General features: G+C 43.8%; 1 protein-coding gene across 14 annotated transcripts in view; it reads left to right on the plus strand.

Annotated features, from left to right (window-relative positions):
* Positions 1 to 761: 761 nt before the first annotated feature.
* The window catches only part of Snupn (snurportin 1), a 43,712-nt gene continuing 32,218 nt past the window's right edge, over positions 762 to 12,255 (plus strand). For 4 of the 14 annotated variants that reach the window (XM_063265666.1, XM_006243128.5, XM_039081666.2 and 1 more), the window contains exons 1-2: positions 1,969 to 2,608; positions 9,137 to 9,299. In XM_063265666.1, coding sequence (XP_063121736.1) covers positions 2,560 to 2,608; positions 9,137 to 9,299 — 212 coding nt within the window. In that variant the 5' untranslated portion in view covers positions 1,969 to 2,559. Of the gene's footprint in view, positions 1,355 to 1,483; positions 2,609 to 9,136; positions 9,300 to 12,255 lie in introns of those variants that run through there. The other 10 variants (XM_063265671.1, XM_063265667.1, XM_063265672.1 and 7 more) reach the window with 10 other exon arrangements.

Consider the following 12,255-nt stretch of genomic DNA (forward strand, 5'->3'; position numbering starts at 1 on the left):
TCCCAAGTGCTGGAATTAGAGACATGGTGCCAACATGCTAGCTGGCATTTTCCCCCCTTTGGTTATGAACCACTGTTCCAACTCTAAATCCTACAGTTTAGGTTCCTGAGTTGGGATTTTTCTTTTTTTCTTTTTTTTTTTTTCCCCTTTTCTTTTTTTCGGAGCTGAAAAAATTGAATTCAGGAAGAACAGCCAATGTGCTTAACTGCTGAGCCATCTCTTCATCCCCTCTGTGTTAGTTTATGAGACAGGATCTCATGTGGCCCAGGTTGGCTTCAAACGTGTCACAGAGCCAAGACGTTACTTGAAATCCTAATTCTTCTGCCTCTACCTCTCAAGTGCCTATTATTACAGTCAAGGGCCACCACAACCTGTTCCTGTTATCTTATTATTATTTTTAAAGATTTATTTATTTTATTTGTTCTGTATTCTATTGAGATTGGCAGTGGTGTGGAGGCTTCAATACTGATAATCAAACTTGCTCCCGGTCTTTTGAGGACAAAACTGTGACTTCATGGTGGCCACCTCCCTGGGTCTGCTCAGACCCTTTATCTTGCTAATGTGATTTTCTGAATGACATGGTCATTCAGAAATTGGTCAGTCCTTGAAGGCACTAGCTGCGGGATAGTGGCTCCTTGGTGCAGTAAGTCTGGTCCTGTCTACTTTGGAGTTCTCTCTCAGTACAAGCTGTAACCTCTTCCGACAGACCCAGGACTCTAGCTTCCCAGTTGTTACCTGGGGAGGCCGGCCAGTCTTGGGGGGTGGGGTGGGGTCTCGGATTTGGCCATATTTCTGTCGTCGTATTCTAGGCAGTCTGGGCTGAACTCAGGAGGATCACTCTCTACAGAAACAACAGAAGAGGGCACCGCATCCCATTACAGATTGTTGTGAGCCACCATGTGGTTGCTGGGAATTGAACTCAGGACCTCTGAAAGAAGTTAGTGCTGTTAACCGATGGGCCACCTCTCCAGTCCATCCTGCTATTTTTATACATGTATATTTTGTCATTTCTTTTTGAGGCAGGAACTCACAGATATATGCCTGCCTCTGTTTCCTGAGTGCTAGGATTAATGGCTTGCGCCAGATACCACCACCACCACCCTCTCCAAATTACTCCCTCCCGGCCACCCACAGGACTCCTTACTTTCCAGGAACTCTGAAGACTCTGTGTCCTCTAACATAGAGATCTGCCTATCTGTCTCTTGAGTGCTGGTATTAAAAGGCATGCGCTAGCACTATCACAAGTCTTGTTTTCACCTCCCACCTACCCACTCTGCTGAGCTACATCCCTACCCACACCCGGGTTCATTGAGGCGTTAGAAGCAACGCATCTGGCTCTCATTATAAGCACTGGGTAAGTAGCAAGCCTGTTTTCATTTTACATCCTAGCAGTCTTACCCTGCAGACACGGTTTATGGGTTTGGTCTGGTCCACTCATTTAGTCACTTTCACATCGGACTCAAGTGCTGAACGCTACCTCTCAGGAATCGAATCAGGGCCCTTTCGCGTCGTGTTAGAAGGGATAATGGGGAAAAAAAGTTTATTAGTTCGAAACTTGAAAGTCATTGAGAAAACCACAGAAGCAAGACAAAGGGGCTGTCGCCGCAACTCTGCAACTTGGGCAGACCTGGGAAGGTGGCGGCCATGAAGTCACAGTTTTGTCGGTGAAAGGACACGGGGCAAGTTTGCGATCAGTACTGAAGCTTCCGCGCCACTGACAATATCACTAGAATCTCGAACAAACCCTAAACCAAATCTGAAAGCCCCTTCCTGGCGAGAAGCGTCCCTTAGCTCAGGGCGGAAGTAATGGCCTGCCGCGACTCAACTCCCGCGATGCACCGCGGCAGGCGGAGCCGGAAGTTTGCGTGACAAGTCTGAGGGGGCGTGCCTAGCTCCGCTAGGGCACCTAATTGGTCAATCGGCGTAGGCACCAGCGGCGTGCGCGAGTGGCACCTTGGTGTGGTAAGTCTGGCCTTGTCTACTTTGGAGTTCTCTCTCAGCGCAAGCTGTAACTTCTTCCGACGGATTCTGGCTTCACCGCTGTTACCTGTGGAGGCCGGCCAGTCTTGCGGGTCTCGGATTTGGCCATCTTTCTGTCGTCGTATTCCAGACAGACTGGCCCTAACTCATGAGGAACATTAATGTGTAGCAAGGCGAATTCTATAACCGAGAAACAGACAACTCCATTGCCAGAGAGACAGCAGAGGGGAGGACGGCAGAGTTCACGGACGCGTGGTGGGAGCATCTGTAGCGCTGGAGAAGAGGCTTGGTGGGCCTGACACTTAAGAGTTCGTTTGCTTCTTTCCTCGGCCTCCTGCCTTGCTGCTTTGCAGGTGTATGCCACCTAGGGTACCGTTAGGGACCGTTTCAATGGCATACTGAGGGGGAAGCGCAGTAATTATCTACCGAATACTCCCCGTTATATTACAAAGACTGTAATGCACACCTTAAATTCACACTGATAATGGCACTTTTAACAAATTTTCTAAGAAAGCACTCTTAGCTGGGCGCGGTGGCGCACGCCTTTAATCTCAACGCTCAGTAGGCAGGCAGAGCTCTATGAGTTCGAGGCCAGCCTGGTCTACAAGGCGAGTTCCATTACAGCCAGGTGTGTTACATAGAAAACCTGTCCCGAAAAAAACAAAACAGAAGAAAAATATGTTTAATGTCTTAAGAATATAGGAATGCAGCTTTCTTTTTTCTCCTGGGTTATGTATGACCCAAGGCTTGGTGCAAATATGGTGCATACTTGGCAAGTACTTTACCAACTGAGGTATAGCACCATCCTTTATTTTTCCTATTTATTTTCATGGGTCATGTATGCATATGTGTATGTGTGTTTTGCCTTAGTGTATCAGCACCATTTGGGTGCAGTGCTGGGAGGAAAGTCAGAAGAGGGCTCCAGTTCCCTGGAACTGGTTTCCAGGTGGTCATGAATCACCGTGTGGAACGCAGGTCCTCTGGAAGAGCAACCAGTACTCTTAATCTAATGGCTGAATCATCTCTCCAGTACCCTTCCACCCTAGATCCTATCCTGTCCTGCCCAGTCTTGCAGGGTGGAAACAGTTGATAACAATGTAAAAATACTTTCCACTGCAGAACTGTATATTTGAGGTTAAGATGGTGAATTCATGTTTACTAACCTTGCTCCACCCCCAAACCAATCAAAACCAAGCACTGTCACTGAGCTACAAAGCCAACTGCACAGCTACGTTGATGCAGAACCGGGAGTTGGACCTAGGGGCATCACATATGCAAAGGAGACAACTCCTTTATTGAGCTATAATTCCAGCTACCCCCTTTTAAAAAGATTAAGTTTATTATTTATGTGCCTAACTATATGTATGTGTACCATGTGCTTGCCTGGTGCTCACAGAGACCAGGAGAGGGTATCAGATTTGTTGTGAACCACTGTATTGGTGCTAGGAATTGAACCTAGTTTCCTCTGTAGGAGTGGCAAGTGCTCCTAACTCCTGAGCCATCTCTCCAGCCTGTTTGGTTTTTTTGAGGCAGGGTCTCAATAGACCTGCACATGTCTAGAATTCCCTATGTATCTGAGACTGGTCTTGAATTGCTGATCCTCCTTTCCTGCCATCCCTCCATGATCCCCCCCAGTGCTGGGATTTTAGGTATTGGTGAGCTTGGTTCCAGCCTGTTTTCTTTTTCTTCCTGACAAAGCAAGTAAGTAAGTCAGTAAGTAAGGTCTGACCAGGTTAGCAGGCTGGTTGTGAGCTTACTCTGTAACCCAGCCAGGCCTTAACCTGTCAGCCTCCTTCCTCACCCTGTGGAGTAGCTGAGGTTATGAGATTATAGGTGTGAATCACCATGTTTTTTGTTGTGGTTTTAGAACAGGGTCTCTCTAATGTATTCCTGACTGACTTGGAGCGCACTATATAAACCAGCCTGGCTTTCAGTTTGCAGTGATCCTTGTGGGTGCTGTGGTTATAGGAATGTGTGTACCTGGCTACCACCTCTTTGTTGTTTATGTGTTTGTTGACTTGTTAATAGCAAGTAGAGACTTAGGTGTCATTGCGGCATATTCAGACAAAAATCTATTTTTCTTTTTGTTTCTCTTCCCAACATCTCCCTGTTATGCTTTTTCTCCCAGCCTTCTTTCTGCTTTCCTGTTGTGTATGTTCTTCTTATTCGTCCTCTCCCGTTCTATTTTTATTTCCCATTTCCTGTATATGAGTGTTTTGCCTATATGTGTATATGTGCAACATATACATGCTTGGTGCTGTTAGAGGCCAGAAGAGGGCACCAAGTCCTTGAAACTGAAGTTTCAGATGGTTTTGATGTAGGTGCTGGGAACTGAACTCAGGTCCTGTAGAAGAGTGGATAGTTATGGTTTGTTTGTTTGTTAGAAGTCACTATTAGACTATGCTGTCCTTGAACTCACAGAGATCCACCTACCTCCCGAGTGCTGGAATTAAAGGTATACACTTCTATGTTCCACATGCATCCAGTGCTCTTGACTGCTGAGCCATCTTTGTAGACCCATCCCAAATACCCTTTCAATATATCTTGATCAATTACCTATATCAATTCTTATACCTTTTTTTTTTTTTGGTTCTTTTTTTCGGAGCTGGGAACCGAACCCAGGGCCTTGCACTTCCTAGGCAAGCGCTCTACCACTGAGCTAAATCCCCAACCCATACCCTTTTATATAACACTAAAAGTTAGGATCCACATATGAGAGAAAGCATTCAATGTTTATCTTTCTACCTATTTTATTACCTCACTTAAAACAATGCTTTACAGATCCAGGGTCTCATGTTAGCCCTTCCTGGACTGGTACTCACAAAGATCTGTCTGTCTCTGTCTCCCAAGTGCTGGGATTAAAGGTGTGCCAACCTAGCTGGTGAATGCCATATTTTTATTATCTTTTCTGTTGACTATCTAAGCTGGTTCCATTTCCTTGGTTTTGTGAATTATGCAGCGATAAACATGGATCTGCACATTTCTGTAACTCCAGTTCCAAGGATCTGATGCCCTCTTCTGGCCTCTGAGGGCATCAGGCTTGTACATGCCACACATATATACATACAGGCAAAACACTCATACACAGGAAATGGAAAATGAAAATAAGTCTTTTTAAAGGGAGGAGAGGACAAAAAAAACAAAACAAAACAAAACAAAACAAAACAAAACAAAACACATACATAACAGGAAAGAAGGCCGGGAGAACACTGAGTCCTTTGGGTATATATCCAGAAGTGGTGTCTTAATTAGCCTTTTATTTCTATGATAAAACACTAACCAAAAGCAACTTAAGGAGTAAGGGGTTTACAATTCCAGGTAACAGTCTGTCACTGAGGGAATGAGAGCAGGAACCTGTAGGCAGAAACTGATGCAGAGGCTGTAGCGGAATTTTCTTTATTGGCTTGTTCTTCATGGCTTAGTCAGCTAGCTTTCTTATAGCATGAAGGATCACCTGCCCAGGGGCACTGCCCATAGTAAACTGGGTCCTCCCACATCATCCATCAATGAAGAAAAGTACCACAGCCAAACATTAGACAGAGTTCGGGAAGTCTTGTGGGAGAGTTGGGGAAGGATTGAAGAACCCTGAAGGGACAGGGACTCCATAAGAAGGCCAACAGAGTCAACTAATCTGGATCCTTGGGGGCTCCCAGAGATAGAACTACCAACCAAAGAGCATGCACGGGCTGGACCTACCTCCCACCCCTATCCTGCACATATGTAGCAGATGTGCAGTTTGGTCTTCATGTGGGTCCCCCAACTGGAGCAGGTCCCTGACTCTGTTGCCTGCTTGTGGATCCCATTCCCCTAACTGGACTCCTTTGTTTGGCCTCAGTGGGAGAGGATGTAGTGACTTGAAGTGCCAGGGTAGGTTGGTACCTGGGGAGACTTCCCCCTTCTCAGGGGAGAAGGGGAGGAGGCACTGGGAGGATGGGGATAGTAATCAGGATGTAAAGTGAATAAATAAATAAATTAATTGGGGAAAGTGTACCACAAGCTTTCTTATAAGGCCAGTCTGGTGAGGACATTTTCCTCTTCCTCCTCCTCTTCCTCCTTCTTCCTCCTCCTTCCTCCCCTTCTTCCTCCTCTTCTTCTTCTTCCTCCCCTTCTTCCTTCTCCTCCTCCTCCTCTTTTTTTTTTTTTTTTTTTTTGTAGCCCTGGCTGTCCTGGAACTCTATGTAGACCGGATTTGCCTCTGCCTCCACCTCCCAATTAAGGCTGGAATTAAGGCCCTGTGTGTCACCACACCTGACCTTGGCATTACTTATTTATATTTTAAATATTTTTTATGTGTATATGTTTGCCTGAGTGTATGTTTGTGCAGCAAAGTGAGTGCAGGAGACCTTGGAAGTCAGAAGAAGCCATTGAACCCTGGAACCGGGAGTTACAGGCTGTGGTGAGCTGTCAGTTAAATCCAGGTCTCCTACAATAGCAGTACATGCTCTTAACTGCTGAGCTGTCTCTCCAGATCATGGGACATTTTTTTAATTGATGTTTCTTGTTTTAAGATGACTCTGGTTTTTGTCATATTTGTCATAAAATTAGCCAGCACAAATGGTATTGCTGTGTCATTTATAGCTCTATTTTAAATTTTTTTAGAAACATCTATACTAATTTCCATAATAGCTGAATAGGCCTATACTCCCAGCAGAAGTAAGTATAAATTCATATTTCCTCACAACCTCTCCAGTATTTGTTATCAGTTTTCTTTGTGATAGCCATTCTGACTGTAGTGAGGTGAAATATCAAAGTGGTTTTTAATTATTTTTTTATTTGTATGAGGACTTGCCTGTGTATGTGTGTGTGTGTGTGTGTGATGCCTTAATATCTCGAAGAGGCCAGAACTGGAGTTACAGAGGATTAAGAATGACCACATGGGTACTAAGAACTGAATTTGGGACCTCTGCAATGTCAAGTGCACTTATTCACTGAGCTGTATCTCCAGCCCCTCAAAGTGGTTTTAATTTACATTTTCCTGATGACTCCCACAATGTGGATCCTAGGGATCAGACTTAGGTCCCCAGACTTGGCAGCAAATGCCTTACCTCTGGGCTATCACATTGGCCCCTGCTGAATCTTTGGAAAAATATTAATTGGCCATTTGTGTTTCTTCTACTGAGTTCTATCCATTTCATTAGCTCATGGATTTGTTGGGAGGGATTTGTCCATTTTGGGTTTGGTGGTGTCTTAGTTAGGGTTACTGCTGTGAACAGACACCATGACCAAGGCAACTCTCATAAAGACAACATTTAATTGGGGCTGGCTTACAGGTCAGAGATTCAGTTCATGATCATCCAGGCAGGCATGTTGCAGGCAGGGCTGAGAGTTCTCCATCTTCCTCTGAAGGCTGCTAGCAGAATGCTGGCTTCTGGCAGCTAGGATGAGGGTCTAAAAGCCCACACCCACAGTGACACACCTATTCCAACAAGCCTTAAGTACTGCAACAGGACCGCACCCTCTAATAGTGCCACTCCCTGGGCTGAGCATATACAAACCATCAGAGGTGGTTAATATATTTTAGTTCTTTATATGTGCACAAAGATTTCTATTCCATTCTGTAGGTTGCTGATAGTTTCATATGATTTTTAATTTCATGTAGTCCCACTTGTTGGCTCTGGGATTATTTCCTGTGCACTGTTGATAGTTGCCTATAAATAGAACCTGAGGTGTATTCCTTGTTTTCCTCTAGGGGGTTTCAACATTTCAAATTTTAAAATTAAAGTCTTTGAGCCATTTTTAATAGATTTTTTTGGGCAAGTAAATGGTGTGAATGAATTCACTTTTCTGTGTGTAGATACCAAGTTTTTGCCAGTGTGGTTCTCCTCCCCTCTTCCTACCAACCCCCCCCCCCCCGTCATATGTTTTTGATGACTTTGTCGAAAATTAGGTTTGTCTGTGTAGATTTATTTCTGGGTCCTCCATTTCACTCTTCTGCATGTTTGCTTTTGTGCCAGAATTGTTCTGTCTGTTGCTGTAGTGCCATAGGATAACTTGAGGTCAGATGTTGTAATACTTCCTGCAGTTTGGGGCTACTTTGGCTATATGTGGTCTTTCTGTGTTTATATAGAGTTTTGAATTTTTTTCTTTTTTAAAGGGTAGACTCTTTTTTCTTTGAGATTTATTTATTTAGTATATATAAGTACACTGTAGCTGTCTTTAGACACACCAGAAGAGGGCATCAGATCCCATTACAGATGATTGTGAGCCACCATGTGGTTGCTGGGATTTGAACTCAGGACCTCTGGAAGAGCAGTCAGTGCTCTTAACCACTGAGCCATCTCTCCAGCCCCAATTTTTTTCTTTTTTCTTTTTTTTTCTTTTTCTTTTTTTTTTTTCAGAGCTGGGGACCGAACCCAGGGCCTTGCGCTTGCTAGGCAAGCGCTCTACCACTGAGCTAAATCCCCAACCCCTTGAATTTTTTTCTAGTTCTGTAAATAGTTTTATTGGAATTTGGGGTGAATTTTCATGGGAATAATATTTAAATTCGTAAATTACTTACAGAGACCCACCTACTTCTGTCTCTCAGGTGCTGGGATTAAAGGGGTGTGTCACCATGCCAGGCCCTGCTTTTGTTTTTTGATGCAGGGTCTCATTATGGAGGCTGACCTTAACCTTCCTCTCTAGCTGAGGATGGCCCTGAGTCCCAGATGGTTTCTGCTTCTCCTGGCTCCCAGTTCATTTCTTCTTTCCTTTTTTTTTTTTTAAGGTTATGTCTTTAATCCCAGGCAGGGGGAGGTCTTTGTAAGTTTAAAGGCAGCCAGGGTTGCATGTGAGTCTCTGTCTCAAAGCAAATACAAAATGTTTTTATCAGAGTTATGCTTATTATTAAGTGATGATGGCTCTTTAGAATTACTTAGGAGAAAAAATTAAGTTGTTCAGTTACATTACTGGATGTGAGGGGTGTCTCATTCAATGGAAAATAGAAAAAAGTCAATCAAAGAGTGACTTTATTTTCTCAGCTATTAAACTTTTGAAGTACTGGTAGAAAATAACATTATTGTTGCTAATGTATAACTCCTTCCCACCACAGAAACAACTAATTTTGGTTACGTGAGTTGTTTTGTTTGATTTTGTTTTGTTTTTAATTACATCATAAGTGCCTATAATCATAGGTGAAGTGAATTAATAAGCCATTGTCTTTATGTTTCTTTCATAGGGAAGATGGAAGAACTGAGCCAAGCCCTAGCTAGTAGCTTTTCTGTGTCTCAAGAACTGAACAGCACAGCTGCCCCACACCCTCGCCTGTCTCAATACAAGTCCAAGTATAGCTCCTTGGAGCAGAGTGAGCGGCGGCGCCAGTTGCTAGAGCTGCAGAAATCGTAAGGGCGCTCTTTTTTTTTTTATTTTTTTTTTAAAGATTTATTTATTTATTATATATGAGTACACTGTAGCTGTCTGCAGACACACCAGAGGAGGGCATCAGATCTCATTACAGATGGTTGTGAGCCACCATGTGGTTGCTGGGATTTGAACTTAGGACCTCTGGAAGAGCAGTCAGTGCTCTTAAGCACTGAGCCGTCTCTCCAGCCCGTAAGGGCGCTCTTAACTCCTTGGCTTCCTTCTTTATGCTGGGAGCTGTGCATCATTCCTGGGCAGCTAGGAATGTTGTTTCCTTAGAGCCCCCTTCACAGAAGAAGGTCATTTCCTGTGCACAAGGTGGGGTGGGTCAATTCTGTCACAGGTAATTATCTTTTGTCCCTACATTTTAGGAAAATAAGGAGAGAAAAGCTGAACTTCTGAAGCAAAACTCAGTTATTTGGTTAAAATGTTCTGTTTTTCTTGGCAACAGTACTCAACTTTGCAGTTTAAGGATTTATGAAAGCCATGCCTAGACTTCCCCTCCCCTCCTTCCCTGGATCGCTCACGAGGCTTCTCACTCACTGTGATGATGGTCTTGGTATGCTCTTCCCATCCGCCTTCAGCTCAAATGTTTCTGTAGTACCCTTGGGAATTCAAGTTAATTCCATAGAGAATCAGCAGAAATGGTTCCCATACACGTAACTCTAAATGCCAGAGTGCACAAATAGGAAAGGGCAAGATAGGCATGTTTTAGGCTGTCTGTACTGAAGGCCTGAACTTCGTTCTCAATGTGTCTTTAGCCTCTTTGGGGTCAGAAATGAAGGAACTGGGGATTAGAAGAAATGATCCACAGCTGTACCACTACCATCGAGTGTGGACCTTGTGAGGTGCTGTGTCAGTAGATGAGTTTAACAGATAATCCTATGGGTTCTGAGCTGTTTGCTGATTATACTCCCATGCCGTTCCACAGAACTCCATTCTGTGTTCTCTCTCTCTCTCTCTCTCTCTCTCTCTCTCTCTCTCTCTCTCTCTCTCTCTCTTTCTCTCTCTCTCTCCCTCCCCATTCCTCTCTCTCCCCCCCTCTCCTCTCTCCCACCTCTCTCTCCCCTCTTCTTTTCTTCCCTCTTCTCTTCTCTTCTCTTCTCTTCTCTTCTCTTCTTTTCTTTTCTTTTTTGCTTTTTCTTGACAGGATTTCTCTGTGTAGCCCTGACTGTCCTGGAACTCACTCTGTAGACCAGGCTGGCTTCGAACCTAGACACCCACCTGCCTCTGCCTCCAGGTGCTATGGTTAACAGTTGTGTGCCGCCACCAACCAGCTCCTTCCCTATTTTCAATTGTAGTTTATTACTTTTTTTTCCTTTTTTTCGGAGCTGGGGACTGAACACAGGGCCTTGCGCTTGCTAGGCAAGCGCTCTACCACTGAGCTAAATCCCCAACCCCAGTTTATTACTTTTAAGTAGGTTACACATTCATATGGCTGAAAATACATGAAAAAGTATATGATAAAAACATTCCTTCCTGGCCTAGTTCTGCCCAGAAATTACTAGTTCCTCGTGTACCCTTGCAAAGCTATCTTGTACAGATAGAAGTGTCTACTTGTATACAATCTTATTTTATCTTTGCAATACAATTAAACAATTCAGGCCAGTGAGTTATCTGAATAGGTAAAGATACCAGCTGCCAAGTCTGTTGGTCTGAGTTCCATCCCAAGGACCCACATGGTTGAAGGAGAAAACTGATTCCTTACAGGTTATCCTCTGATCTCCTCATGTGCCCTGGCACATGTGGGCCTACACGCTTGAACACAAAGTCACACACATAAAATAAATAGATAAAATGTAGTAATTTAAAAATTCAACTAGCAATGTGCTATATACCTACTATATCTGCATGTTTGCTTAATAGTCTCTGGTTCTTCTCGTTCTTGTTTATTTGTTTGTTTGTTTGTTTATTTATTTGAGATAGAGTCTCAGGGCTTGAGAAAAGACTCAGTGTATAAAGTTCTTATATAAGGACCTCAATTTAGATTCCCAGGACAGCCAGAACACTCAAAAAAATAAGAAAAACAAAACAGAAGGCTGTGGCTGGAGAGCAGAGGAGTTCAGAGCCTGCCTTGGTTGCAGGTCACTCTGGGCAAGTAGGTGAAACTGGACCTAATAAATACCTAAATAAAAAGCAAGAGAGGATGGGGATATGCAGCTTATTGGTAGAGGCCAGCCTCGGATGTCTTAGTACAAGGCCCTAAGTTTAAATCTCACTGTAGAGTGAAGTGGAAGTGGGAGGAAAAGGTAAGAGAAAAGGAACAGATTAAAGATGGCGCCGCTTTTGTTTCTTTTCTGTTTTTTTAAGACTAGTCTCATTACGCAACTCTCCTAGAACCCACTATGTAAGCCAGGTTGGCCTTGAACTCTCAGAGATCCACCTGCCTTTGCCTTCCCAGTGCTGGGATCAAGGATGAGTGCCATTTTACCAGGATGATGTCAAGTCTTAAGCCAAGAGACCCTTTTTGAAGGTCAAACAAGAAAAGCCTGAGTTTTGAGGGTTCTGGTTTTTTGTTTGTTTGTTTGTTTTTAATACATTTTTAAAAATTTATTTATTCTTTTTTGTTATGAGTACACTGTTGCTGTTTTCACACACACCAGAAGAGGATACCAGATCCCATTACAGATGGTTGTGAGCCACCATGTGGTTGCTGGGAATTGAACTCAGGACCTTTGGAAGAGCAGCTAGTGCTCTTAACTGCTGAGCTATTTCTCTAGCCTGAGGTTTTTGTTTACTTGATTTTGTCAGCATGGTGTCTAATGTGGAAAGTCCCAGAAGATGTTCTTCCTTTGGACTTCTCACTGCATTTAGTGTTTCCTCCCTCCTGTCTCTGGGGCCTTTGATGGCTGTGCCAAGCAGGAAATGTTACTCCTCATCTGGGGTAATGTGGGTTCGGCAGATCCAGCTAGTGAATCTTGGACATTCCTTTAAGAA

This window comes from Rattus norvegicus, chromosome 8 (assembly GCF_036323735.1).
Source record: "Rattus norvegicus strain BN/NHsdMcwi chromosome 8, GRCr8, whole genome shotgun sequence".
Classification (NCBI taxonomy): Eukaryota; Metazoa; Chordata; class Mammalia; order Rodentia; family Muridae; genus Rattus; species Rattus norvegicus.